This window comes from Dromaius novaehollandiae, chromosome 3 (genome assembly GCF_036370855.1).
Source record: "Dromaius novaehollandiae isolate bDroNov1 chromosome 3, bDroNov1.hap1, whole genome shotgun sequence".
NCBI lineage: Eukaryota > Metazoa > Chordata > Aves > Casuariiformes > Dromaiidae > Dromaius > Dromaius novaehollandiae.
This window is the reverse complement of record NC_088100.1, coordinates 14,439,896-14,464,396: the sequence shown is the minus strand read 5'-3', so window position 1 is coordinate 14,464,396 and position 24,501 is coordinate 14,439,896. Positions and strand designations below refer to the sequence as shown.

General features: G+C 35.5%; 1 protein-coding gene across 3 annotated transcripts in view; it reads right to left on the bottom strand.

Annotated features, from left to right (window-relative positions):
- The window catches only part of NBAS (NBAS subunit of NRZ tethering complex), a 186,031-nt gene that overhangs the window by 54,529 nt on the left and 107,001 nt on the right, over positions 1–24,501 (bottom strand). For all 3 annotated transcript variants that reach the window (XR_010388180.1, XM_064508451.1, XM_026097158.2), the window contains exons 42-46: positions 20,150–20,260; positions 14,912–15,162; positions 12,546–12,880; positions 4,316–4,534; positions 3,055–3,257 (exon numbers count right to left, since the gene is read on the bottom strand). Coding sequence is in view for 2 of the 3 variants with exons in the window: in XM_064508451.1 (XP_064364521.1) it covers positions 3,055–3,257; positions 4,316–4,534; positions 12,546–12,880; positions 14,912–15,162; positions 20,150–20,260 (1,119 nt within the window). In the remaining variant the exon portion in view is untranslated. The remainder of the gene's footprint in view (positions 1–3,054; positions 3,258–4,315; positions 4,535–12,545; positions 12,881–14,911; positions 15,163–20,149; positions 20,261–24,501) is intronic.

Genomic DNA, 24,501 nt, shown 5'->3' with positions numbered 1-24,501 from the left:
TGGAAATGCCTTCTTCTCTTCACCTGTGGCACTTCACTCTGCTGTAATATACGCACAAATGCTGAAGCACAGGTACACATGTAGACAATTCCTTTCTAGGATTGTTTCTGTATTTCTGGTTTGTGCATTCACCGTCATCCTGCTAACAACAGTTTTGCTGCATACAGAAGAACCAGAGAAATTCTCCAAGTTCTATGTTTCTAAACTGGTCTTAAAAGTGATACAGGGTCTAATAGCCATATAATAGTGGGACACTTTTACTTGTTGCTCTTATCTCTTCAGAAGAGAAATACTTCAGAAATTTTGAATAACTAAATTAAGTGAGAAATATCTGTTCATTTCTCATCAATGATAACAAATGGTCCATCTCCTTCCTTCTGCTTTCGCCCTTTCCAAAAATAAACAAACAAACAAAAAACTCAAACATTCTATGGATCACAGATCTGATGGTGTCCTGTTTGGGATATTCAGTGCATCATAGGCCAGGAAAAGGCAACAGGTAACACTGCAGCATCAAATCCAAGAGATTTGCCTCAGGTTAAAAAAAAATAAAAATCATATCTCTGCTGAATTAATTTTAACTGACAGTAGAAAGGAAAGCAAAAGTGAACATTTTTATGCTGTTCTGAAGGAGGAAGAACACCACAGACAAAAGCATTCTTAACAGCTCACTGATAATCTGTCAACAATGATGGCAAAAAATCTTGGAGTCTTCCTCCTGGGAACAAAAATACTAACAGGGATGTAAAATCCTAGAGCTTCATTCTCTGCTTGTCATCCTAAGAACATCACAGCTCAGCTCTAGTCCAACCATAGCAGCCATGTGGCCTGGACGTGCTCTCTGGCCAAGTGGTTATAACAGGGAGCATCAAGACTCAGCTGCTCTCTTGTTCAATCATGCTGAGGCATGGATTACAACACAGCTAATTCCTTGGTAGCAAAGAGGACAAGTTATCCAACTACAAATATTCAGGAACTTCCACATATCCCAAAGCTTGTTAAAGAACAACAGCATCTTCATAGACTCCTTCAATCTCAACATATCACTATCAATGTACACTAGCCTCAAGGACTGCCAGTTGAACTCCCAAACCACATGCCTTACCATTTCATTATCCTCATGAATATCTTAAATTTCTTCACTGTGTTATATAGAAGGCAAGAAAAAGGCTGGACCTCAAAGGACGTGCTAAAGTTTCATACCTGTGTGGCAAAGGAATCTTGTAATCACCACAGCTATAAAAGTTGTAAAATCGCTTACCAAATCTTAAGAAGAGCTATTATGAGTGGCAAGCTGGGCCACAACTGATCATTAAGCACAATGAAGGAAAAGAAACCTATCTCACAGAAAGGCTTATGAAACAGTGTGCTTGTTTTCTCTCAGTTGTGTCCATAAACCTATTTATTTAGGTATTCTGAATGGTTCTATATTCCCAGAGATCACTACATGCTCCCAAATACCAGACACATTAAAATTTTCATCCTCAGATTTGTGAATCTAAGCCATGTCCTTTCTGGGCTAAAAGTCAGGAAATATACATGCTGCTGAAAACCAAAATGGCCAACATACTACTTAATGCAGGAATCTTCCCTCCTTCCTTGCCAGGGACTCGAACTGACACTACTGAAGAAATTCACCATGATTACAGTGGTTTTAGAATGTTTCCGCCAAGTGTTAAAATTTAAATTCCTAAGCAATATTATAAGGAATACAATCAATTCAATTCAAAGATCATCATATTGGAGTTAACACAATTCACCTGACACAGTCTAAATTCAGCTCTTTTAAACTGTCAATGATATTTTAAGATGCTCAGCATCAGCTGTAGTTCATGCTGCTTTGCATAACCCATGTCTTGCCAAAGTCGCAATAGAACTATGTGGGGATAAGTAAGCATAAACTGCCAGAATCTGGTTTTTTTGAATTCTCTGTTCTCTTAGCCTATTTTTTCCTAATTTTAACTACAACAGATGACTCAGTTCACTAGGGCTGTATGAACAGATTGGTTATTTGGTTTGTGTAGTGCCATAGGAAAGACAATTGCTGAGGTTTTGGAACTGTGAATCCTGAAAAAAGATGGAGATGAGGTCTTGGTCCTGGAACAGCGTGTGGGAATGCTCCTAGTACGATGGTACTAAAAGCAGTAAGAAACAATAACAGTGACAACATAGAGTTCAACAAAACAGACTCCATCACAAATATCTATTTCTCTCCAACAAGTTAGCTTTTTTTTTTTTTTTTTTTTTTAGGATATCATTGTTGCTCTTATGTGCTGTGGGAAGCATGCAGCACCTACACCTGCTATTTAATTTGGAAGGAGAGAGGGTGGCACAAGGGGAGAGGGAGGAGGGAGGAAAGGGGGGAAAAAAAAAAAAAAAGAAAAACCTCAGAAACCTTCTTTTGAGAACAAAGATTAAAAATGCATGGCAACTTGAAACAACTTAAAATATACAGTACTTGACAGAAAAACATATTTTTGAAAACCTTGCCAATAAATGAAAACACAAAAACAACAAAAAAACCCCCACATCCTAGAAAATTATTTCAAAGGTGCAAGTTGTACTTCCTCCTGCAGGATTTGCTGTTGTTAGACATCTATTGCCCAAAATAATTGCATGACCTCTTTTCCTACCCACTGTCTGTTCCCAACAGCCATGTCTTTTGACTCTCTGTTTAAGACAGAAGAATTACGTGCAATCACGTGTAAACACTCCAAAAATTCACAAGTGTGTACACACACACACACACACACACACACACACACACATATATATAACACTATTGTAAAACCAAGGTTTTTAACTAAAAGCACTGCCCAGTGAACAGAGTTCTGTGGCTTGTTTTGTTCAGACCACATAGACTTCCTAAACTCAAAAAACTACAACAGTCATCTCTGAGTATGAAATTATAGGTCAGCAGGAGCATAAACAGTCTAAGAACTCCTCTTCTGTCAATCCCCGATTTTTTGCAAAATCCAGAGATTCAAAACAGAGAACAGAGAACCTACTATAAAAACAAAGAAAGGTTCTTGGGCCTAATTATGACATACTTACCTTAATGCACATACGATTTCTTTAATAGCACATTGGACAATATCCCTGGGAGAAAGGCCTAGATCTCCGACAGCCACTTGTAACAACTGTTGTATCATGTCCAGAGGCTGACCATCTATACACATAGTTACTGCCTGGTCATGGATTTTTTCTCTCTCCGACCTTGACAGATCATATAAATAGCCATACTTCTGTAGTATATCCTGTGAACAGACAGGTTTTCAACATGAGTCTGGATACTCTTTATATACAGGTAGATATTGTTCAGTGTCTTTAATCCCACCAAGACTTAACATGTTACTATGAAACAGGAAAGACTGATGGAAGTGAATTTTTAAAGACCAGGTCAACAAAAATAAAGCTATAAAACATTAATAAAACACGACAAAAGCTTGATTTCTATCAATATTACTTATGGTAACACTCAAAACAAGCATGTGATTAGTAATCAGGTTTTTGTAATAATGCGTAATATTCTTAAGGAAACTTCTGATTTGTGTAAGAATTTTTCTGCAACAGCCTTCTGTTTTCTTAAGCGTGCTTTATAATCCAAAAGTTAGTCATACAAACACTACTCTTCACATCTAACATTTGCATTTGCAGAAGCTTTGCAACATATTTTGTTAAATTGTGCAAAATTGGAAGCTTTAACAAAATCTGAATCATTTTAATATTATTTGAACTCCTGAAAACTGTTAATTCCATCCCATTTTTTAAAAACAAAATGAGAAAATGATACTTCCTTGAAGAAATTATACCTTCGTTCAATAGCAGTAGCCACTCAAAGAATTAATTAGTTTCTATTCCTCTGGGACTGTTCAGGTAACATTAACACAGTTCAATAAAAATTTCCAGTAAACTACTCACAGATTTATTTACTTATTTGTATTGTTTTTTGTATATTTATTTTTATTGTATATCACTATGGACTGTAAAAACTTCTATGCACTCTAGACAAGAGCTTTCAGCTAAGCTTTTCTTGCAGCAATTTGTCCAGTGACAATAAAAATAATGGATCTTTTTGACTAAATTTTTTGAAGTAACAATAAAAGATCTTGAACATGTTAATAGTTAAAATCAGAACATGTAGCAAAGCCAAATGAATCTCTAAAGACAGAACACAGAGTTTCATAAGTTTGATCAAATCTAAATCTCTAATGAAACACGTAGAAACTTGGAACTGAAGTTTTCAAGGCAAAGGCACACGTAGGATACTGCTGCAAAATACTTAAATAAATATACGAATGTAATTTATCATTACCTGTTCGCTGTTCTTCAAGTAAGTGATAAAACCATGACTGAGTGTTTCCAGATGAGCAAGAGATTGCTGCAAGTGATTCAGACTTTCTTTGTAGGCAACAGTTGCATTTTCAGCATCTTCCATGTCATTTTCAGAAGGTTTTATTCTTGATTTCTCAGAAAGATGTTTGACTGCTTTAATAGCCTTCTCAGTCACTTCTATCCTGGCTTCAACTGACAGCTGAAAAAGATTAAAGGATATTTAACTATTATCATTATTTGTACAATACCATTTGTATTACAGCAGTGCCTAAAGGTAAAGTGGCTCCATTGTATTACAGTACAGCATAAAATTAAGTCAAATATTATATGAGAGAAAGTCTGATATTTTAAAAAAGCATCAGTTTTCAACACATTTTTTTTGCCTTTTGTCCCTTATCTTTTATTGATGTTGATTCTGGCTCATAATAAAACCTATAAAACTTATTTTCCATAATAATTTTCATTACTTTTCTAGAGCACCATCTTACAATTTTTTAATTCTGCATTTAGAGATGTCTGGAGATCATTCTGGAACAGGAACTGGAAGCCCCAAAATGTGAAAATTAACTTAAGATTAATTTTGTAAGGTTCAGATCACTGTTTACAATTTATCCATAAGACTATAACCACAGTAAAAACAAACAAAAAAAACCCCAACCCAACAAACAGTAGGAGGTCTACAGCTACACAGTTTTCATGTACTTTCCTTGGGCCACATGTACCTTCACCTGCTTGTGCATTTACTGCAACTACTCGTACTTTCCAGGTGGGTTGCCAGTACAGGCAACCTACACTTAATGCTACTATTGCAATGAAGATTTTGCAGCTTTATTCAAGCTTTTGTCAATCTCCAAACAGAAGCATATGATCGCAGTTACTCATCATTTTATGAAGCTGCAGGCTACAAAATAGTGCTTTTAACAGATATACAAATTCCTTTCAACTCATCCTATTTAGAGCACAAATTATACAAAACACCACTAGTAAATGATGTTGACCTTCACAACAAGAAGCATCCAGCCATTAGACTGAAACAAGAAACTCTGCTTTTTCCACTAAGCTTATCATAGTCTGGATTTCCAGATACGGAACTGTACATCCTCTGCAAGAAGCTTCCTCTTAACCCTCCAACCAGCATGAAGGGTCATTCTTGTGCTCCAGAATGGAATCTAGTGCTTCCAAATGGCATTAGGCAATAATTACAGATCTCCAAGCTTCCAAAAGCCAAGAGCACTGAAGAAAAGCAATTTAGAGTGTTTTGAAAGGGATATAGGTGGAAACACTCTTTATACAGACAGTATTAGTAGCAAACTGCTGTGCTGTTAAGTCAGGAAAGACATTACAAAACAAAGTCTGATGACATTAAAAACTCATGTATAATTTGTTAATTTAAAACTTTACTTCCAGTTTTAAGCATGCTTGCTATATTCTTTCTGACAATTACCACAGAAAGAGGAAAATTAAGACTACAATAGCATTCTTTATAAGAAAATCAAATTGGTATTTATATCATGAATCAGACTATCCATCTGTAAAGCCACAGAAAACTTGATAAAAAACAGTTAATAGAACGTTTTAAAGCATTTATGGGTATTTTCTTCTAAAAAGATGGTACATGAATGAAACTGATTACTCCAGTTTTTTAGTGCTGTTGCTGTGAACCACAGCGTTGATCTATTGGACATCGTCGGGGGGGGGGGGGGAGGAGAGGGAGAATTATTGCAAGAGCTATGAAATATTGTCAGCATTTACAGAGTAAATAGAGAGAGCATTTTACCATTCAATTCCAAAATCAACTAAGTTCCATTCCCACCAAAAGCAATTAAGTAGGATTTTGTTGCTTGAGAATCAGACTGCAGTATCAGGTTTTATTATAAGCAGGGAAAAGGTGCAATCTTGATATTACAAGGAATTACGATGACCACAGATGGATTTTGTAAACCTAATAACATAAAAGATGAAACCAGCTACATATTTCATTTCTTTCTCATTCTAGTGTACATTCTAATGCTCAAAAAGCAATTAAAAGGGATGGAAAAAGCAAACAATAGAAATATTCCATCTAACTGTTATATCCTAGAGAAATGTGTGAATATGCTGCATCTTTAGAATTCACAGTGCCACAAGCATATACAAATTAAAGCATTAAAAATACAGATTCTTTCCAACACTACTTTTATTTTTGTGTTCATATTTGTGTAGTGACAAAATGCAGCTCTACCAACATATCATTTTCTGATAATTTCATTCCAAAACATGAATGGCTATCCTCCATATTTCTAGTCAGCTTCAGTAATGAAATTTGGTATCATACTCATACTCAGTAATAACAAACAGCTTTAGGGGCTAGTTCAATCCTTGTTTGCCTGTAGAAGAGTGAAGTTTTCTTTTCAAGAAGATTTTACAGTTTAAAGAGACTTTTAATTCTATAGGCTATAATGTGTAATGAAAAAAATCCTAAAAATCTGTTTCAACTTCAAATCAAGTAGCATCACATACAATTTTAGCTCAACAGATTTCACTCCTCAGGATAAGAACTCATCTCAAAAGCCCATTTCCTTCAGAAGATGTAAGCATTAAGAAAGTATTGTACAAGTAACACTCATTTCCAAATGAAGACCCTGGCACTGACACTCTTCTTGCCAGTGATTAACAAGCAACTTTGAGATGGAGGAAACAGCTCTCTTTTTATGCAACAGGAACCTAGGATGCCAGCAACACAGCTTCAGTTCCCTTATCTGCCACCAAATCCCAGCTTTGTATTTTCCACCACACAAATGCTTTGTAGGCACAAGCCAAACAGACATACTGCAATGGAAAAACAAATTACATTAGTTCGCTTAGAAGTATCTTAAACTGAAACTGATATGGAATAATAAAACATGTTTCCCGATTCCTACACTACTACTACTTTATTATTTTGCATTCATATGGAGATTGGTGTAAAAGTTCTAACTTACCTAAGGAACCAGTTAAAGGAAAGACATAATTGAAGCTTCCTATAATGAACTCTTGAAACAATCTTAATTAAAATAACCACACTTATGGCAAGCTAAAGAAATGCCTAAAAGTGTACTGATCTCAGAAAAAGAGGTACTTTCAATACCCATGAGGAGTAGAATGTCATACAAGACAAACTGAATGAACTTGAGCATGCAAGTGATAAAAGAAGCCTAGTAATTCAAAAGTCAATATTTGAATTTAGTTGTGCTTTATACGAGCATCGTTACCAAATTCTTGTACGTGTTCAGGCAGTGTCATGCACTGTCTTTTTCCTTGGCATTTTACATGATGTCAAGAAGTTAATGAGCCAGCCAAGAGAAACTGAACATTACTTGGAGCTCCTTTCAGAAAGAGCTTCTTACACAATTATTAAAAAGGGTACTAAAAGTCATTAAAGCTGAAAGAGAAAATAATACAAGTTAGTATCCAGAATCATAATGGGATCTCGTAACACACTCATTTGGTGCACGGTCAAAACGTGGACATCATATCCTAACTTAAGCGAGAAGAAAATGGTCAAAAAGGCATTACTAACTCAGAGGCAACAGGAGTCAACGTTTCAATTAAAAACATTAAGCTGAAGGCAGAGTTCTTCCTTTGCACCAAAAGTTGGGAGAGAAGTAATAATAAGATGAGTAATAAGATAAGAGAGTAATAATAAGGGATGGAATTGTACATTAAAAAAATATCATGAGCTATAGTTTGAACGGAGGTGACTGAGACTAGAAAAGGCTATGAAGAATAGCCTGCAATTTTTATGGAACATTCCTTCCTCTATAGAAGACCTATCTGATTATACCACTGCTTTTTATTCTACTCTTGCAGCTGTAGTCTTCTCTTACTAATTAATTGTGCCCATCCTCATTTGTAATGTGTTCTCCACAATGAAAATTCACTGAAATAAAGACCAATTATTTTCAGTTTGTTGAGGGTTTTTTGGTTTTGTTTTAAATCACTGTGGTATCTCTCTCTCTCTCTTTTTTTTTTTTTTTTTAAAGATGTTTATCGACAAAGATTAGCGCAATGACCTATGAGCTCTGAAACAGATGGTTCTTTGAAGACATAACAGGCTACCTAGCACAACCAACAAAGCAATGCTATCAACAAAAGAGTAAAAAAACCCAAATTACCTAAAACACTCCAGGCAGGTCACAAAGGAGAACAAACAGGAAACCATCAAAAAGATCAAAAATGTTGATATGATCATTACTATAATTAGAGCTTTATGAAGTAAGCAGTATTTAAAAGCAAATACAGCTGCCAGAAGAAAAGATGATAGGCTCAAAAATACATGCATAAACATTAGCAATAGCTCTACTGAATGATTAGAATATCCCCACTGGGAGAAATCTCTATTTTTCATATAATCAAGCAGTCTATGCTTACCACTCAACAAGGATATCATCTATTTAGTCAGAAAAATGTGAAGAATAACTCAGAATTAAGAGTATTTCTGAGTAGATACACCACAAGCAAGAACTGTCTATTTACTTTTAGTAAGCCATGGTGGTCAAAGGATCAATGCAGTTTTTCAACGTGTGAGGAGAGCAAAGAACTTATCACCTGTTTTGTTTACCATGGACACAACGGGAACACTGGAGAAAGCAGAGATCCATACAACTAAAGACAGATGCTGATAACCAGATCCAAAAAAGAGTTATGAAAATAATGAAAGAACTGGAAGGGGGGAGGAAAAAAAAAAAAAGAACAAGAGAACCACAGAAACAGAAGACTTCAAGAGGTCAGTCCATTCAGGTTATCAAAATAAAGTTTAAGTGGCTTCTGCTAAATGCCTGAGTGTGAAATCCAACTTTGATAACTTGAGTATAGCAGACAAAAGGTCCAGTAGTTGTAATTTAAAACTAGATAAATTCACATTAGCAAAAAGGTATTTTAAAAAATTAACAGTGAAAAATTAGCCACTAGAACAATCAATGATTACATTAGACCCACAAGTCACACTTAAAACCCCCAGAATTAAAGAGTATTTCCTATAAGATAGGCTGTAGTTCAAAAAAATAGTAAGTTTTAGGAAGCAGCCTGATCTGTCTCATACCCAGGACATTAACAGTGTTCCTTTGTTGCTCTGTGATTTTTGAATTCCCACCACTGATATATCTCTGCTCACACAGTTCTTCCACTTTCCACCACCCAATGTCACCTTTTCTCTTAACTCTTGAGGTTGAGGAAAGGATTCTCTTCTTCCAGGTAGTAACTGATTTCTACTGACTGCAATAAACATGGGAAAAAAGAACCTGCGAGTTCCTATATGAAACCACACATGCACCAAAGCCACGCATTAGTCCTCCTTTGCATGGGGAACGTTAGTCGCCCTCTCGCAAGCGCCAAGGGGCTCCATTTCGCCAGTTCAGACATTCTCTCAACTCCTTTGCCCAGTTTGCACTGCTCATTCATCCACCTTTCCATTCAGTCACTGCTCACTCAACTCACCATAAATCTTCTCTCCTCAAAGTTAATTACCCTTCAATTTTTGCTGCTACCACTTTCTTCTCGGATACTGATTTACCAGCAGTGCAGAAGGAGCAATGATGAAATAGCAGTATAGCATCCTCACACGACATAAATACAACCTATTTCTATATGTGACTGTAAGAAAGATTCTGTAATAAATCAGACCTACAGACGGCCTTCTCTTCTTTCCCCATCTTGAACTGTTTTTTCAGCCTATGCTTCATGCTATAATAATTGTGACATTACACATAAATGGGAGTTTCAAATGCTAAAACATGAGCTTCTAAAAATAATAATAGTAAAGCAAGTGGAAGGGGGTAGGTGGAGAAGAGGGCCCATTCTGTCAGAGCCCAGCATGTTCCTGTTCTTTGCAACTTCTCATTTCTGGTGAGGAGAAAGTGAGCATTAAATCCCTGTGCCTCAATTCCCTTTTGCAGAATTAAGCATTCCGTTTCCAGGCTCTCTGTCGTATCAAGCAATATGCAAGCAGAACAAGGCTTCCTATTGCTGTGTGTGGCAGAATCTAGTCTGTTACCTGCCCCTCCTTACTACTACTGATATACTGAAGCAACGGGGATATTCTGATGATGTCAGCTTCCTCAATTCCCTCATGGTTAAAACAGCAGTGGTACCCTGGAAACTTACCTAATGTGACCTATGTTGCTTTAACACTCCCGAATAGCTGCCCTATCCTACCTACTTAGCCTGCTTCCCATTACCCCTCATTACTTTAGACTTTTCTTGATTGTTTCTTTACTTTCTCCAACCAAAAGGAGCTTCATGGTAATCACCATGTGTTTTGCAGCCCTCTATCTATACTGAATACCAGTATGGAATTACAGAATTGTATATCTCTTAGAGGAATGTGAAACTGATATACTAACAATTCTTGGCCATAAAACTGCGATGGGAGGAAAGCGATGAAATAGAGTTGATGATAAAAGAGTAGGTGCAGGAGGAGATCGTATGACTAGCACTGATTCCAAACAGTAAAATTTTGTAGATCAAAGCTAGAGGAAAGAGACCTCTGAGAAATAAGAGTTTTCGGGAACTACAATAATATGTTTTCATTGTATACTTCCATTTGAAAGTTATTAATTGGATTATAAGGCAAGACAAGCTGGTTAAACAGTTGTTTCTTTGCCAAACCAAGTGCAGAGTATACACTAAATCAGCTGATTGGACCAACCACTTCAAACATTTTCAGACTTTGCTTTATGACTCTGGGTTCTGGCCAAAAAGCTGGCAAACTTCTGCTGCAATGTTCTGCTTGGACATGAGCACAACACCCTTGCCATCAATAGCTCCTTCCCTTTACTCCTACTTATTGTAAGAGATTAGAGAAGCAGTATTAGCATCCTAAATAGAAACAAATCAAACTTCAAAACACGTACACAGTGGAGACTACCCATCTTCTCCCTCCATCAAGTCATCACGAGTAAATGAGAAATATTCTTCAAATGCCCGAGGTACATGAACAGGAAGAGTTTCAAGCGGCCACTACCAGCAGCCATATGTGAAGGATATATTCCTCTCTCATTAGAGCACAGTCTTCCCCTGGCTAGTCCAGGATCAGGATACACAACTAAGACCTCAGCATAAGTGTCAGTCTTTCCAGATAGGCATGAAACTGTGAGTAGGTTTATATGATATGACAGATCAATATGTGATAAATGAGACAATAGTTCTGTTGAATAGGCTTTTGAGGCAGCTGAAGATACTAGTGATTAAGGGCAGTGACTGACCAAACCATAAATTTGGAAGAGACAAAGCTGTTGTCATTTTCCCAAGGGTTTCAAGGAGTGGCAAAAAAATTTTTAACCAAACGAATTCTGGTATAGAAACAAGTTAAACGGGTTCTAATAAACTTCTTCTAATATTCTGGTAACACTAAAACAGAATCAAAGATGGAACAAATAACAACTTCGGAAAATAAGCACAATATAGAATAGAGAAAATAAGAATAAAAAAGAATAAAGGCCAGCCTTCCTCTTAATCATCTATTTTTTATTTCTGACAAAGCAAGTGAAGACAGCATCTCAAGATCTTACAGTAAGAAAATATCTAAAGAAATCTCTAATGCTCTTTTTTGCTTGGTACTAAAAATACCAAACAAAGCACAGGTTAACAAATGTTAAAAATATCTTTACATACAGTCCTCATTGGGCAAAAAAAACTCTGCAGATCTTGTAGTACATCACAGGGCCATGAAGACAGGTTCTTTCAAAAACAGGCTTTCAGCCAGATGGAAATTATGACAGAGTTCATCATTTATATTATTATACTGCCTAGAAACCATATGCACTGCCCCAGAACTCTTCTCTGCAGAACGTCCTATTCGGAATGCAAAAGTCTGGTGCTATACAGAAGCCTGCAGCACAATGAATTTTTAGGATTAGCACAAGTTAAATAAATAAATAAATACATAAAGAATATCTTGTTCTCTGCTGATGGGGAAAATAGACTTTGAGGTTCCATAAAAATCTCTCTCATTCAAAGAGCTAATTCCTCTAACTTACTCTTAAAAACGAGTAATAATCTTTTCTATAATAACTGTCATAGAAAGAAGTGGTAGACAGAGGAAGGTAGGCTGCAGACTAACACATTTGTAAATTTATCAAACCCCTCCCCCCCACAAATCCCAAACAAGTTAAAATTGCAGAGAAATTCTCTTTGACACTATAGTCAACTGCACTTTACTTCAAGACTAAAATTCTTAAACTATACCTGCTTACCTTTGTGACAGCTTTTGAAGAAAAGGTAATTTCATCCAGAAAAGTGATAATATCACCCGGATCAAGTCTATCGAAGTACTTTGAACATATTTCATATGCATGTAGCCACTCAGCTGTGGTTTCCGGTATTTTTTTAAGGAGATAGTGATCACCATTCCAGAAAAGTTTTGGTAACCAGACAGCATAAATAGAGCTTGGTGACAGCATACTGCCATCTTTCTTAGGAATTTTGGGAGCCAGCTTGGAAATAGATAAGATATTTTGACTTGTAAGGATGGGCTCTAGTATTCCTAGAGGGTTCTCATTTTCATCTGTTAGCTTTTTGTAATTGAGACCTATGAACAGAAGGAGAAAAAAGCAAATAAAACAGAAGTTATTAACAGTTACAACATTCATAGTCTCTTTACATTTCTGCATAAAACAATCAGTACTAAAACAATATCTGCAGAACTAAAAGGCACTAAAAGGCACATTCCACTTCTTTTTAGGGTGATGCATACTGACAGACTGTGGATGAAGACAGGGTTGTACATGTAGATAACAGTGGGATTTTATGCTGTCCTGATGCACATGAAATCTCTCAAGCTGTGGAACATATTTCACTTTTACCTATTAATACACAGCCAAAGAAACAGATTCGCAAAAGGATAAGAGTATATACATATGCATGCTATTACTTTTTAATATAAAACCGATAAAACCTAATGCACTCACTCACCTATTCAGATAAATCTTCATTAATTAAAAGCATGTATTCTGATCACACAATAACTAGAACTTACTAAAATGCAAGAATCTAATCACAAGTAAATTAAGTAAGGTCAATGAGAGACAGGACATGTAATTTCATTTACATGGATATCTATAGAATAAAAGAGTCATGTCACTTAGGTTTCTAAAGAGAGAGAATTCTTGAAAATTAGTTAACTCATTATAAAAAGCACCTTATATAAGCAAATATAAAGTCTTAAATACCTGCTTATGACTGACTAAAAGGAATAGCACTTACCCTTTTCAAAACACGACAACGTATTTTTTTCCTGAGACTTCAGCATACTACTTCTAGCAACAACACTACTTAATTCTCTTTGCAGATGTCTGTAAGACAACTGACTTCTGTTGCCAAATATCTTCACTCATACACTTAAGGGCTATAATCCTAGCCTAACATCCATAAACTACGCTGCACTTCAAAGGAATATTAATTGAGGGTGCAACATGCAAAGATTTATTTTTTGATGGTACGGTGTTCAGAGCTTTGTTACTGAGCAATATTTAAAAGTATCTTTGAAGACAAAAAGTAATTTCTGGATAGGATTTTTTCTTTAACAATCACCACAGAGCTTTAATGTTTTAACACACAAATGAGAATATTACCATGAAATGAAGAGCTATTCCTATTTTATGCATGGGCAATTGAGGCACAAATATTAGGTCAAGATTATCCTCTCATTCTGGATATTTACTCTGACAGAACCTGGACCCAGCTTCAGTAAGTACTATACATCACACAGAATTTTATGTATCCAAAATATATTGACTTCAGTGGAAGCTGGAAATGCTTTGCACTGATGCATGTCAGGTTTCCAAAAAACGACAACTTCCAAGAAATTGACCGCTTTTTTCATTCCTGCAATACCTGATTTCATATGCATAATTTTTCTAAATTCTGCAATAAGCAAAGATAGTGTCTGGATACACATCAGGCTTCTGCACTGAACAACTAATTCATGCCCACAGCAGGTTTTCCTGTACAGTACAGATTCTTCCTAACTTCATTCTGGATGAAACTGGATGAGGACTCATTCAGCTGAAATTCAAGATACTACTACTATTTGACAGTAATAAACAAATTGAAAATGGTGTTTAAAGTTCCAGAATACTTTCCAGCAGCTCGCATTATTAGACACAGCATGTAGTGTTTGTGATATATTACATAATTAAGACTTTTGAAAAGTAAACTAAAATACTGAAAGCACTTACGATAGCTAATGTATAACTTGCTCTTTTAAAAATTATGCTCTAGAAGTTTGTGGTTTTTCTTTAAGGATTCATTACATGCCACTGTCAATAATTTTAACCTGCATCACCACTAGAAATACTTTTTAAAAATATTCTTTTTTGCTTGCTGTGATAAATCAATGTAAATTTCCAATAATAGAGAGAAAAGGAACTTATTCCTATAAGACATGACTAACCTACCGAATTACCAGCATTCACCTGACATGCTTAAAGAAAAAAGAAATGGCCTGGCAAGCATAAAAAGGGAAATTATAACCAAGTCAAGACACAACTGAAGAATTCTGATAAATAAATACAGCTATAAAGACAAAATAATAATACCAAAAAAATAGTAATCCTCCTACCTGCTGCAACTGCCTTGAATTTTTTCAGGAGCCGGATGTGAGTTTCAGGTTTAACAGCATGCTTCACAAATTCTGAACAACCACAGTTTTCAAGGAGTGTAAAATAATAAAGCAACCGCTGGTGATCTTTGCCTTCAATGCTTGGGAAAACATACTTAATCATGTGCTCATGTAAGGCTTCAGGATTGGTTTTCAAAGTCTCAAAGAGACCAAGACTTTGTGCTCGCTCTTCTATTTCTGCTGTAGATAACCTATGTTTAAGAAAGAATATTTGTTTTAAAGGCTTAGACATGCCATGAAATATAAAAGTTTATCAGCATACTTGGGAGACAGTACAATACTTTTTCTTTGCTTAAGTAGTAAGACTCAACTGTGTAAGTCATTTTTGCAGTAAACATTCATTCATAAATATTTAGATAGCTGTTATTCTCCAGAGACATAAGTTAAGGAACTCTTGTATTTCGTGATCTTGCAATAGAGAATAAAAAGCTAAGCATATTTACGTGTACATATTTTTTTCCTTGCAGAGAATAATAAGTTACTTTCGTTTATAGTTCAATGACAGTAATTAACTCAAATAAAAAACTTCAGTGAAGTTTCACATTTCAGTTACAGGAGTTATTTCTATAATACTTATATTACAGCTACTTTACAGTTTTGTGCAAAAAATAGCAACCCAATTGAACTTTAACAAGGGAATTCCTGACATGGAGCACACTTTCTGTTGTTCTGGAAGTATTTCGTAAAATAGTCTTTGAATTGATTGGAAAAAATGTAATTATTACATACATTTAGCTTCTTCCCTTACCTTTTTTGTCATAATATGAAAAAAAGTATACATGAATGTAAGTAGCGTGATAGGGATTACCATTGCGCATTTTTGCCAAAAACTGAATTCAGCGATTCAGAAAACAAATAAATGAGCTGACTTCCTTGATTTGGCAGTGTCCAACTTGTATCTGCTGTACTGTCAGAGACCACCGACCATTCCCTTGGCTCAGTGGGACGGTTCCCTGGGAAAGGAGGCCGACTGCCTTCTACTCCCTGGTTTTGTGAAGGGAAACCTAGCACCTAAGGTGGCATACGATCAGACACTGGGGAGAGGCAAGGTGATAGCCATCCCTAGGCGAGTCCTTCCTGACTTTTGAGTCAGGACAACATTTGAAAGACAACTTGATAAAGCCATCAAATTTGACATGCTAAGTATGAATAATAGTGCCCAAAAGATACTGGTGCGCAAGGGGCAATTTTCACTGCTAATACCTCTTACAGTAACTTAGTAACATCAAAGCAAGCACAGGTGCTCATCTACTACAAAAACCAGGATGTGATAGGTTGGGAGAACTTCTAAATGGACAGTTGGATTTTCTAGCACCTCCCAACCGCAAGTTAAAAGAAGGTTTCCCAGATACACGCACTGGATATTTGCCTACTTTTACAAGCAACAGATCTTCTGAAGACAACACTGAAACACTGAAAAGCTCCATCTCAAGCATATAAGTTTAGGTCACTGAGGCTGGTGCATTGTCAACCTGAGAATCTCATGGGGATTTGGATGAAAATACTGATAATATCCCTGGATGAGAAAGAAGGCTGAGAATCCCACTATTCAGTCATTCACTATATACTTACCATACACATAATCACTATATTGACCTTTCAAAAGTGATGCTTACATTTTTCTAGTATTCCATTTCCAATTTCTTCAAAGGCTTAAAAATAACATAAATAGACTTAGACACAAATATTCACAGAATTTTTTTTAAAAAGTGTGCAAAATCTAACACTGTTTTGTCGCTTGAAGCTGAAAAAAATTAGAACTCCTCAATACAATACTTGTATTAGAAACCTGATGTCATCTAATCTCATTTGAATTTTTTCTAGCTCTTAAATTGATTAAATTACAATTTCAGTCTCATTTTTTCCTGAACAGAAATGCCACATTAGTATTTTTCTTCAATATCCAAGTAAAATATGCCCAATTTTCATTCTTAAAAATGATTTGCTTATTGTAAATCCTACAAATGTAACCTTCTGTCAGTTTAAAATGAACCAGATCATGGGAAGAGTTATTTTTGAGGTAAAAAGAATTCTACATCTAGAACTCAACCCACAATTAGGTTATAAATCTTGCCAGTATTATTGTCAGATTATAAATTCTTGTTATTTGATACCTACACTGGTTCTACCATAACAATGGAAATATAAAGTGTCATATATTAAACTCGGTTCTTAATGTAAGCCAAAACAGACAGTGAGAACTGATATATTTGTGTGATATAAATACTTATTTCTAGCCATATCTTTAGTTGAAACAATGTGCTAGATGGGCCTTCCATTATGCTGACAAAATCTACATACAGAGGTTTAACGGTGGGGGTGTGTGTGGGAGTGTGTGTTTTGTTCTAGGGGTGGGGAAGGTTCATTATGTTGTTCAGAAAGATTCTGGAGTAGATTCCTTGACAGCCAAACAAAATTTTCCTGTAGTTATAAAATGCATTTTATACAATTCTGTAATCAATTTGGATGAGATTCTCCAAAAGAAACAATTATATTTCCAAAAAACTAAAACAAAAAAAAAGCATTTGTATTTAAACAGTTTTCATCAAACTCAAATTCACAGCACAATGGAAAATCATGTGATGGACATCTGTCATCAACTAAAGAAATAATTAATAAAATTTAATAAAAACTATGTAAGTGCTTTTTCTGAGCTTCTGCCTATAAAGTGGCTTACAGAAAGACTACATAATTTGTTAATAGAGATTAAGTCTTAGAATAAACTTCTTTTCATTTCAGAAAGAATGCATAATGATGCATGCATTATTAATGCCATAATCCCAAGACTAAAACATACTGTAGTGGCCATGTGCTGTCAATCAACTTTAAAATGAGATTATGATACAACAAAAACATACTCAGCATGCATACATCAACTTTCAAGACCTTTTGGAATTTCACTAGGAAAAAGGTCCTTATTTTGTATTTCACTGATTTTAGAATTCTATGAATACTAATTCACAGAGGCTAGAACAAAGAAAGGGACAGAAAACTGCTGCAAAATACCTTAGGTAACATGCTAGTCCCAGAGAAGTCAGCTGGTTCTTTTACACTCACCCCAGCAGTGCCAGGTTTACACCCTTAATGCCTATTCTGCTTAAAGTGCTACATAATTTAGGAGTATCAGAATTTAGATGATATGACTTCTCTGTTTTATGGAGGGAGAGGGAAAAATCTCAGAATGTTATTTCATCTTGTCAGATCTTGCACCAACATCTATGAGGCTTCATTCTTTTATGCCTCATGTTTTATAAAATTACTCTTTAATGCTTTTTAATTAATAGTTAATGTCGAGAGGTATAAGCACTACTGCCAGCTAAAGCTGCTTTTACAATCTCAAGTTTGAAAGAAGCTAGACTAATTTGGTCGTGTCTTTCAAAATAGCAGATGAGAGCTGCTATACTATAGAATCACGGAATAGTTGGGGTTGGAAGTGACTCTGGAGATCATCTAATCCAGCTCCCCTGCTCAAGCAAGGTCACCTAGAGCAGGTTGCCTGGGACCATGCCCACTTGGGTTTTGAATATTTCCAAGGACAGAGACTCCACAACCTCCGGGCAACCTGTTCCAGTGTTCAACCACCCTCGCAGCAGAGAAGTGTTTTCTTGCATTCAGATGGAGTTTCCTGAGTTTCAGCTTGTGCCCTTTGCCTACTTTCCTGTTACTGGGCTCCACTAAGACAACTCTGGCTCCGTCCTTTTTATAATCTCCTTTCAGATACTTATACGCATTGATAAATCTCCTTGAGCCTTCTCTTCTCCAGGTTGAACAGTCCCATTTCTTTCTTGCACTGGGGAGCCCAGAACAGGACATCACTGTCTTCTGAAAGCACTGTCTGGGAAAGCAGCTTAGGCTTTCATCGAATGTTATCCATCTTTCAAGAGGCTAAGAGTCATCGCCTAACTGACAAGCTTAGATGGCAAACATGAAAACAAACAAAAAACCTCAAAACAACAAAACCCATACTCCAGTAAGACTAACTCTGGAATGGAAAAGTATCTTTTTTTTTCCTCTGTTCAGTCAATGCCAGTGATGGGCAGGCAAAAGCTGGTACTCTAGAACTGTTCCAAAGAACTTTAGTAAGCAACTTTGCAGAAAAGTCCTTTCCTAAAAATTGAAACTTCAGCAAATACCATAATGGGATTGAGAAACTCCAGTAATATACTTATTTCCTTTGCTATTATGTAGAAGGGATGGCAATAAACAGCAAAAGTCTAATCCTACTTCCACTGAAGAACGAAAGAACGAACTTTGTGAAGAGGATCAATCTTTAAAAAAAACATAAAACAAAGAAACCCCACCTTGTTTCATATAAGTGCAATTACTATCCCCTGCTATAATTTATAACTAAATTATAAATCACGTCACCCAAATCTAATCCTTGCATCTTTTCAATTAGCATGACATACATTTATGCATCTTCTAAAAAAGTGTCCTCTAAATTTTAGTTTCTGAATACTTATGAAGTTGCATATGTTTGGCATTATCATTAGCTTTTGTTACCAAGAACTTTATACCACTCGATATCACCTTCCTGATGCTTTTCGTTAATTTTCAAATCTGTTCCTGTATCAGTGATACATGAACAAAGGAAAGTAAACAATGGATCCATTCATGATCTCCTACTGGATTTACTCCTCCTTATCTCAAACACCTTCAGAACTGAGTCTTGAGCTTTCCCTGAATATTGTCCTGCTCTCTAAAAGTATGTGAAGCATCAGGCACTATCCTGTCACTACATATTTTAACATAAAAAATAAAAATCCAAACACCACAATACATTTCAAGGGACTGTAACAAAATAAAATAAAATAAAATAAAAATAAGAGATGTGCTCCTGTTTGGAAGAAAGCACTAAGCATTCAAAGCCACGGAAACCTGAACACTGAAACAAAGTCCCAGGATACTTATAAGAACAAGATGCACAGGGACACTTGTAGGACTTGTAGGACTTCTATCCCTGCTTGTAACAGTGATTTAATGGCTGGTTACAACAGCATCACATTAAAAAGATGAAAAAAAAAATAGCAGATTAAAAAAAAAAAAGCTATTGCAACATATGAAATGTGAAAACAGGAACCAAATTCTGTACCCAATATACTGCCATTTCCTCTTGGACTAGGATATATAAACATGTAACAGAACTAAAAATTAATTTAAAGGAGAGAGTGAACTTACCCGCTGTCAGTGAATAAAAATTCTAGATGGGTCATATAAACTTCCCAAAGTGGAACGTTGTATCGTTGAGCCAGAGAAACAGCAATCTTGTAGACATTTTCTTCAAGAGTTCTTTCAAAGAAAGCCATGAATTAAAATGAGAAAAAGTTACAGTAAGCCCCTTAGTTGCAACATGAAAATAAATATTTACATTAGAAAGGTCATAATTTCTCATGAATATTCCCTCTCCCCATAAGCCAAGAAGTTATTTAATTCTCTAGGTTTTTTCATAGTTAAATAAAAATACATTAAAGAATGTCTTCTTGTATTAGTTTACACTTAGTATTACATTTGAAAAAAAACATGCAAATCAAAATACAACAGAGATTTCCAACGAAAAGCATCTGATTCACACATAACTTAGTCTCAGTGAGAGTCAGGACCTGCTTACAATTACATCCTAAGAGTTAAGAACTCTTTTGTTGTTTGTGTGAGATATATATATATATATATATATATTTTTTTTTTTAATTTAGTTCATGTGAACAGTGCTGACCACACTGCATTAAGTTTCTTGGTTAAAAAGTCATGTGGGACTAAGAAAAAAACCATACCCATCATAAACTACTATAAAAACAATTGTAGCTGTCAGTAAACTTGTTTACAAAATATTAACACCATGATTCTATAAATTCATGCTAAAAAGAGTCTAATCTATAAACTTGAGTAGCTTTATCACATTATATTTAATATCTTCCTTAGATTCTTCGCATTCTTTCTACAACATTATAGAAAAGATGACTTTGCAGAGCAATAATAGCTTGTAGCCCTGCATTATCTATATCATCATCATAGACCATGTATGACAACAAAAGAAGGGAGGGTGGGAAGAATAGAGAACATATCATTCCAGTTCCTTTTTATCATTTAAAATTTAGATCTATACCATATTTTTATCTATGCTAAACAAGGCTATGTGGAATCTCTGATATTTTTTCTTCATCATTCTTGATGAATAGTTAATGTATATGGATGTATCGACTCCCTCTTATTTATTTATTTTTTATTAAATAGACACTCAACCTAATATATCACTGTGATGGCTGCCACAGATATTGCAGAATTAAAATAAAATAAGGTTACGGAGTAGAAAAGCAACATGACAGGAAAGAACATAATGCTGAAGCAACCTGCTGTTGAAAATATCAGCCTTTGGATTACAACTACTGCCCTAAGAGTAAAACCAAAACCCTGTTATGTCCAACTCTGTCACATCATACAGTCGGGGCGGCTCTTCCCTCGGTGCAAGCAGGATCCATTCCCCTTAGAACTTTTTAAGGCTTACTAAAATCCATTGCCTTGCTATTTTAAGAGTGGCATGCAGTGGCAGCGTAAGGCAATGGTTTAAGGAAACAATATTGTACAAAAGAAGAACAGTAACATGTTATTCATTATCAAGATAATATTGACAAGATGAGAATAAGTGGTTTTTTATACACTGGAAAGCAAAAAAAAGTTTATTACCTTGTAAAGGATCATGTAACTCTCTCCTACTGTTTCACACCCAGCCCGGATTGCCTGCCTGCCTGCCAGTGAAATCCCCACTAAAAGGTACTGTGCTGGCACATTTGTGCGTTCTTGTGCCCAGACTGGCGCAAAAACAAAATGAGGAAGTTTTTGTGGATGATTCTCACCCCTTGCTGCTCCCCCCTCCCGCCAAAAAAAAGGTATCTGAAAACATGCTTGTGCAGTAGCACTCAGTGGGGTTTTTGATGGCTATCTCCAAGGTCACAGAAAACTGGTAACTTAGGCTCATCGTTGTTCTATACTGTTTGCTTATACCTGTGTTGTATTACATGCGTGCGCTCACAAATGTCTTCTCTAAAATTTCCTGTTGACACCAACCAGGTACAAAGCACTAGAACCAACACTGGATGCAATCATGATAAAGGGAAATGAGATCCACTTTTCCAGTCACCCATCTTCAAAAGATGATTAAAGAAAAAAAAATTCCAACTGGGAAAAGTGAAATAACAATTTACGAGAGGAAACCAAAAGGCACTTGGCTTATTTGGAGTAGGAAAATACAATGGAAGGTTACTGTTGTTCATCCAGTTCTGCAGCAGCAAAACACCAGGGAGAAAAGTCTACCTCTACATTGCCAAGAGAGCAGAGCTATATATCAAAACCACACACACTGGTCCAGAAGCTAACATCACTGTTAAGGCCTGGAGTACATTGGGAGTGGTTTTATAGAAGGGCTTCGGATCTATCTTCTGGAAAGGGATCTACCCCATATCCACCAAAATCATTCTGAGAACTTAATAAGCACAAGGTGAATTATGACAATTCAGATCACTTCATAACAGCAATTTTTTTCTAAATCAGTTCACTCATGTGAACACAGGCATAAAAATTTAAAGTCTTATAAATACTTGTTTAAGACTAGGACAAAACCAGTATTAATTAGCTACAACCAACTTCTGATTTCAAGTCAAAATAATTTCTAACCATCAAAGAGATAGTTTTAGAACAACAATTCAACAGAAGCAGCAAAGGACTGGAGACCTAGAAGTACGTAAAAGAAAAAAATATGGCTTTCAAGTTATAAAAAGCAAAAATTAATTTAAAAAGCTTATATGCCATGGTTGACCTGAAGTGACATAGGACTTTAGTTGATTACGCAGGAACTCCCATTCAGTCTTACTCTATTTTCCTTTATATCCTTCCCAGATATATTCTGCCTTTATTTTGCCCAAATAAGTCATAAACTGCTTGAAAACTAACCTTGATTAAGTCTGTGAGGCACCTAGATCTTTAAATGTTTGATAAATAATGAATAATAAGCTCTCCTGAGACTAGACCAAAATATGGAAGATAAAACTGACATTATTTTGTTAAGTAGTTTAGCAAATTGCTTACTAAATTCTAATAAAAAGCTTCTTTGTAAATAAGATACCATCTCTTCCAGGTGTCATTGTTCCTCCAAAAAGCACTTAGTAAAAGATCCAAAACATAAGGCACTTCATGATAATTCAAAAATAAGCAAGAAAAAATATGCTACACAATCATATTAAATTTGCACATTGTTATCATTAGAAAATGAAGATTAGGAGTCAACTGAGAAGATTAAAGCAAGAAAGTTGTGAGCTGAACAAGTAATTAACTGAATCTTTGCAACTACCTAATGTGGAACTACTACTCTCAAATACATGCTGTGAAACTTAGTTTTTGTGAACTCTATCATACTGTGTTTCAATCGCTGTAGGAAACTTTCTCTTCATATTTATATTATTTATAAGAAAAAAACACTATCTACAGCATTCTAAGAATAGAAAGCAGGTAAACAAGCTGCATCCAAAATGAACACTTGTAATAGCAGGAGGACCTTTTCATTGAACATACTGCAGATAGTCATCAACACATGCCATTCAGCTAGTAACATAAGACTGACATGCTATATGCTCAATGAATAAAAAGATAAAACAGAGAACTCCACTGGAAAAATTAAAAGATGCTTGTAAGCTATTTTAATGAACGTGGAACCAAAACCTATGATCAACGTATATAGGTAAGACTTTAATTGCTTTTATAAATGTAAAGCAACAGCATTCAAAATATGAGGTTACAATACTATTTCTTATTCAGCGTTTTATATCAATGTTCTTTTCTAACCACTAATTGAAATTGTAGCCATAAGCAACTACATGGATGAAATCTTGTAAATATCTACATATTCTCTTCAAAAACTTCATGTACAAAACAGTCACAAAATTTGTTTTAAAATATGATATAATAAGCCTTGCATACATTACACAGGCTCTTCCTTTCACCTAGTCTTTTAGCAGCTAATCAACTGTGATCATCTTTAAATTAGACAGAGTTCAAGTATGCTCATAACATATGTTCAGTTTTTAGTATCCGCACGCAGATATTAACAAAAGGCATTTAAAAAATGAAAAGACATTACTAGCCTACAGAATTCCTGTTTTCTACTCTCAATAACCTAAAAATGAGGGAAAAAACATTCTAAAGTTTAGAACAACATGGGAAAGCTTCAGTGAAGGCTTCAGTAATTCTGGATAACTACAGCAAAAAAAAAAATTGTAATATAGAGCAGCTTTAACTAAAAGTAAGTACACTTAATTTATCATCTACATTCAGACTGAAGGGGTTTTTTTTTGCTATAGTTAATACATAAGCTTCGATGCTTGGGCCTATCTCAATAGATTGCAAGGGGAGAATTAAACAAGAGAAGAGGAAGAGATCAGATCTCTACCTACGCTCTTATTTCATTCACCCCTGACGAACTTTAATATTAGCAATTAATAAACAGGAAGCAAGTCTTCCATTAAATTTTACCAATCCATTTG